Raw genomic sequence first — 6,522 nt, forward strand, 5'->3', positions numbered from 1 at the left:
TGCGTTCATGACCGAGTTGTACGATGACCCGGAAATGTTTTGTCTTCATCTTTAATGTTTCTGCTGTAAATCTTGTCCATTAGCTCAACGTTTCTACTTGTTTGTTGTTTTCAGAGATGCCAGATCTGGAATAAAAGGCTCCAGAGCCTGTGAAGAGAAACACAGGAGCAGGGGAAGCAGGAGGAACCATCATCAAAAAGAAAAAGCTGTATATCTTGAAAATTGAAGGCAGTGACAAAAGAAACCTGTATATATGAGTCGGTAGCCATATTTAAATCCATAGCCTCAGCTCCAGAACTATTTTACCATCAGTCCACTGAAGGGTGATAAAGTGTTGTACAGAGCAGCTATCTCCACTTCCATTCTGCAGTATACTGCACCTTTTGGTTTTACTGTTAATTATTACAACTAAGCACACATTTATTTGTTGAAAGAACTGTATAGTAATCCTCAACTGAGCAATACATTTGAAGAGTTTTAAAAAAAGAACATTGTTTGCAAATTAATTGTGATTTAAAAAGGAAAGAAATGCAAATAAATCCACCTCCCAATATTGTGTTTTTAAGGTAGTTGTTCAGTGTAGTTTAACTATAAAGTTGAATTATAAATGACACTAGACGACAGACGTGTATCCGAGCTATAGGTGCGTCTCCTGATTGGGTTCCTCTAAACGAAAGCCTTCCATGTGGTGTGTGTGTGTGTGTGTTATCCGAGAAACCATTCTCTGTAGCTTAGCCTTCCAGCTTAAATGTTTCCTTTACTACTCTGCCTGTTAAATGTTTGTTTTGTAAGATTGGAATGTTCTGGAATTTTTTATTTTTGTGCAGAAATATCCGAGTGCATAATATTGTCAGCCATCAGCTTGTTGATGTTCCTGTTGATGTTGATCACAGCAGCAGGCCGTCACTCAGACACAACACTCTGCAGGTTGGGCCTCGACATCTGTTTGTTTTGCAAACCCTCAAAGTTCCTTCAGTTTGCATAAAGTTATACAGTTGTTCATCTAGTTGTTAATCTATAGTAGATCCTCCCTGGTCGGTCGTGTTGGATAAGGGGGTGTCAGGGAATGATATGGCAATGTGTGATTTCCGAATTATATTTGCACTGTCAAAAAAAAGTAAGGGGAGACGAGTGTAAGCATAGTTCTTGTGTATTTCAACTGGCTGGTTATCACAGGTTGAAGAACTTCAATTAATGTTGAATTACAGTGGAATTTTTTTTTATTGTCTACATCTTTCTAATAAACTGTCTAAGACCCAATTTATTTTACAAGGTGTGTTTTTATGGCAAATTGATACTAGCCTTGAGGTTTTGGCTGTGTATACGTATCTGCTGGAATTATTAATAGTATTAAATTTTCATGATTATTTTGCCTCGATGAAAATTTTAATCGCTTGTCATTCAAAGGGATTTACTTTGCACACTAGAATTGTAGTCGTTTTGGACCTGTACCAGAACCACTTTAAATGTACATACTAATTTTGGAAATGCTACATACAGTAATCCCTCTATTTATTATGTGGAACATTTGTTACTATAATCGCACAAGACGTCATAAGAGTGCGGACTTGAAATGTAGGCAGTGACCGCTGGGGGCAAAGCTCTGATAGAGCCCTGCAACACAACAAGTATTTTGAGCTCATGGGAGATGGCGTGAATGAATGTTGATTAGCCGTAGCGACAACTACTTAGGTCAAGGCTCTAATCAACATTCATTCACAAGCTCCCTTCCCCCTCACCAGCTCCATGATGGGACAACGGGGCGTATACTTAAGTCCTGTGCTAACCAGCTAGCCCCAGTGTTCACTATATTTAATCTATCCCTGGCGCCTGTATATTTTCCCCAATGGAGTTTCACTTCCGCGTTCGGTTTGCGCGATCTGATTGGCCACTGACGTTTCTCTCGGCGCCAATCGCGTTACTCCTAACAAACTGGTTAAGCTTGGCGACTCTTTCGAATTTGGTTGAATGAATGAAAACTTTATTTAACAGATTGCAGAATGGGTACAATACAGTACGGCTCAATACACACAATTGTTAAGGGGATGCAGACCAGAGAAAGACTTTCGTCTTGTTTACATAAGGGTCCCCCATTTTCAATTCATAGTGACATTTATGACATACTGGTTAAGGTTAGTTGGATAGGGTAACAGCCTGCTGGCGCGATTGTTAGGAGTAACGCGATTGGCGCTGGAAAAAACGTCAGTGGCCAATCAGATCGCGCAAACCGAACGCAAAAAATATACACACATCCCTGGCTGAGTCCGTGGTCCCTGCCTGTTTCAAGGTGTCCACTATTATCCCGGTACCAAAGAAATCCTCCCCAACAGGTCTTAATGACTACAGACCGGTGGCACTCACCTCTGTGGCCATGAACGTTTTGAGAGGCTGGTTAAGGATTACATTTGTGCCTCCCTCCCCAGTGATATGGACCCATTTCAATTTGCATAGAGGCCAAACAGGTCCACTGACGATGCGGTCTCCCAAGTACTGCACAGCACCCTCTCTCACCTGGACCGTCAGAAGGGGGGCTATGTGAGACTGTTGTTCATTGACTACAGCTCAGCGTTCAACACCATAGTCCCCACCAGACTGGTGGACAAGCTGATCGAGCTGCGTCTGAGCTCCGCTCTGAGCGCCTGGATACTGGACTTTCTGAGTGAAAGGCCCCAGGCGGTCAGGGTGGGGGGGTCAGACCTCCCAACACCATCACCCTGAGTATCGGGTCCCCCCAGGGCTGTGTCCTGAGCCCCCTGCTGTATAAACTATACACACATGATTGTGTGGCCAAGTTCAGCTCCAACTCCATAGTGAAGTTTGCGGACGACACAGTGGTGGTGGGGCTGATCTCGGACAACGACGAGAAGGCCTACCGGGATTGATTGATTGAATTGATTGAAAAGTTTATTAACAGATTGCAGAATGGGTACAGTACAGCTCAATACATACAATTGTTAAGGGGATGCAGACCAGAGAAAGACTTTCGTCTTGTTTACATCAGGGTCCCCCATTTTCAATTCATCATAACATATATGACATACATGACATACAGATAGACAGTACTGCTACATCTATACATTTATGACATCAGATTTGCAAATACAGTACTGTTTGTGATACAAAAGTGTCCAGAAAAAGAGTATATACATTTGATGTAGAAACTGTACATTGGAGGAGGTTGGGTGGGTGGGTGGGGGCTGTACATTGGAGGGGGGGGGGGGGGGGGGTTGGGTAGGGCGGGAACACACATTGTACACTGTACATTGGAATACTGACAAAACCATACTTGGTAATTTACTGTACAACTAGGTTAGGACATTTGTAGGGGCCAGTTTCGAATTGCAGTCTCCCGTAGGTGTTTTTTGAGATTGTTTTTGAAAGTGGGTAGTGATTCACATTCCTTTACAGCTTTGGGTAGGGCGTTCCACATTGATGTGGCATAATTGCGAAACGTGTTTAGTCCCTTGTTTGAGCCGAATCTGGGTTTAACATGATTTGTGGAGCTCCCTCTGGTGTTGTGATCGTGGTATTCACTGACCTTTGGGAAGTATTTTGACATGTACATGGGTACCTTGGTCGCGTAGTGTATCTTGTAGACCAGGCCCATTGCAAGTTGCTGTACTCTGTCGTCTATTCTAAGCCATCCTAGGTTGTCAAAGTGGGCAGGGGTGAGGTGGGTTCTAGGAGTCAGGTCAAGCAGTAGTCTGACTAGCTTGTTTTGAGATGTTTGTAATTAGTTTTTTAGTGCCTTTGAGGTGCTTTGGTACCATGAGGTGCAAGCATAGTCGTAGTACCCTTGAATGAGTGCTCCTGCTAGAGTCTTCAGGGTATTCTTGTTTACCAGAGAGGAGATCCGGTACAAGAATCGAGTTCGTTGGTTGACTTTTTTTATTACATTGGATGCCATTTTGTCACAGGAAAGATTAGCCTCTAGGATGGAACCCAGGTAGGTAATTTCATCTTTCCTTGTGACAATATTGTCACCCACTGTAACCGAGAAGCCGTCGGTCTTGCTGAGTTTGTTATTTGAACCGAAGAGAATGGACTCTGTTTTGCCCATGTGTAATGATAGTTTGTTGTCGGCAAGCCATATGCAGATTTTGCCTAGTTCCGAGCTGAGGGCTTTTTCAACCTGTAACTTGTTCTTGTCAGAGACCAGCAGGGCTGAGTCGTCCGCAAACAGGAACAAGTTGCAGTCACAAGCTGATGACATGTCATTTGCATAAATTAGGAATAGTAGCGGTCCTAGTATGCTTCCTTGTGGAACACCACAGCTCACTGTGAGGGGGGGGGGGATAGGGTACCGTTTACCTCCACCATCTGTTCCCTCCCCTCCAGGTAGGATTGTATCCAGCTCACTGATAGACTATCAAAACCAATTGCTTTTAGCTTGTCAATCAGAATGGTGTGATTGACAGTGTCGAAGGCCTTTTGTAGGTCCAGCATGACCATGCCGCAGTATTTGCCCGCGTCCACCTCTTGTTTGATGTGGTCGTTCAAATAGAGAAGGCATGTGTCAGTGGAGTGGGATGTTCTGAAGCCAGATTGGAATTCGTAGATTAGATTTTTTTCCGCAAGGTACTTTTCGATCTGTTCGTATACTATTTTTTCCATGACTTTCCAGTTGGATGTAAGCAATGTTCTCTCTAATTATTTTTTGGTCTGAGCAAACACTCAAACCTCCTGAGCAGACATCAGCAACTACTGAGCAACATACGTCACCTGCCGATTAACCGGTTAGTTGATAAGCGGCGGTTTGTAAAAAATCTGATAATCTTAATTTCCCTTAATGTCTAACATAAAAATATATACATTTTGCTGATACACAGAAATAATACAAAAAGGCATATGTAGTAGCTTTTTAATAGAACATAGATCCTAAGCCTCATTGTCCCATAGAAAAGTTCTGAAACTGGTATTCAAATCAAACTAATGTGTTTTAGTAGAAGCATGTCACTATCATGAAATCCTTGTGTCCTGGGGGACAAGATTAGATTGTGTGTGTGTTGTGGCAGAGACCGGGGGAGCACCACAGGAGGTCATTTGCATATAGTCCCTGGCAGCTGCAGAACACCAAGATCAAAGGTTGTTAAACTGGTCCGGTGGCTGATTAGGACAGGAAGCCGACACCTTATGCCCCAGGTCTACTGCAGCTGGCAGGGGAGGAGCAAACGTCTCCATTCTCTGTAACAAAGTACATATTTAAATGACTATTGGTATACTTGGATAACTATAGGAAATCCTGTTTTATTGTGGACTTAATCTTGAATCTAATGATATAATGTACGCCAGGTTTATAACGGGGAAACACAGAGTTTGAAATTAGGCCACGTTCTGAATCTATGATCTATGAATGATATGAAATATGCAATGTTTATGAGTCTCATTTAGCATCAAGATAAACTGTTCAATTATGATATCTCTGTTTATGTAATCAATCTCAATTCGAATATATATATATCTTGGGGTTCACCAACCAAAGTATTAGGTTAAATATACAGTGAAACTATTCTCTGGGCTTAAACAAAGTAGAGGGGGGTTGACCTATTAAGGACAACCCCCAATTTCACATTTAAACTTAACAGGCCTGTGATTGGAGGAACACAGCTGCTGATGTCATCACACAGAGACTCTAGGCCAGGGGTGGCCAACCAGTCAGAGACTAAGAGCCACAAAAAAATGACTGTGGTACCACAAAGAGCCACACCATATACCAGCGTTTCTCAACCTTTTTTTTCAGTCACGGCACCCTTCATGTGTTTATAGGTCTCACCCTCTGGCCTCTGAAGTTGCTAATGTCTTTTTTTGGGCCTCACAGGGTTAAAAGTACCCTGTGAGACCCACGGTTGCAAAATTACTAAATCACTTTTAGCCATTTAAAAAAATAATGTTTATTTAAAAAATGTTAAAGGGGAACTATTTTACTATTTCTTTCACTATTTGGGCACTTTTACACAATTCCTGTGAGTCTATGGAACACCTAGTTTTTTTTTTTTTTTAAATGCATTGTTTTGTATTTCTAATCAAGTACTAAAAACCGCATTTTTCTACCTCAAGATCTTAAGCCGTTTTGAGGCTGGGCTCCAACCACTGTGTGGCCTGGTGCCAACTGCCACATCAACTGCCACATTATTATGCAGCTGAGAAATCTCTGACATCACAGATATGCACATTTTCAGATGACTCAGTTCAGTGAGGGTGAATATTGTGAGAGGAGAATTGGAAGAATTCGCCAATATGAGAATTAGAGATATATCCTATTAATATAAGTCCACATAGCTAAGAAACAATGGTAAACACTGAAAAAAGCCATTTATAAGATAGTTCCCCTTTAAGAACATGTATAGTCAATTGGTCCTGTTGTTCAGCCTCACAATGCTATTTGATAGTAAATGTGTTTATATGTCCCACCCTCTGGCCTCTGAAGTTGCTAATTTCTTTTTAATTTGGGCCTCACAGGGTTAACCTCTTAAGCCCGAGATATACAGTAAAAGTGTATATTTTCAGCATTATGTTTGTTTA

General features: G+C 41.9%; 1 protein-coding gene across 2 annotated transcripts in view; it reads left to right on the forward strand.

Annotated features, from left to right (window-relative positions):
• Positions 1 to 1,260, forward strand: part of LOC311244328 (prostaglandin E synthase 3-like) — a 52,152-nt gene extending 50,892 nt beyond the window's left edge. For both annotated transcript variants that reach the window (XM_084333788.1, XM_084333789.1), the window contains one exon: positions 115 to 1,260. In XM_084333788.1, the coding sequence (XP_084189914.1) occupies positions 115 to 134 (20 nt within the window). In that variant the 3' untranslated portion in view covers positions 135 to 1,260. The remainder of the gene's footprint in view (positions 1 to 114) is intronic.
• The last annotated feature ends 5,262 nt before the right edge of the window (positions 1,261 to 6,522 follow it).

This window comes from Notolepis coatsorum (assembly GCF_963971535.1).
Source record: "Notolepis coatsorum genome assembly, chromosome: 17".
Lineage (NCBI taxonomy): Eukaryota > Metazoa > Chordata > Actinopteri > Aulopiformes > Paralepididae > Notolepis > Notolepis coatsorum.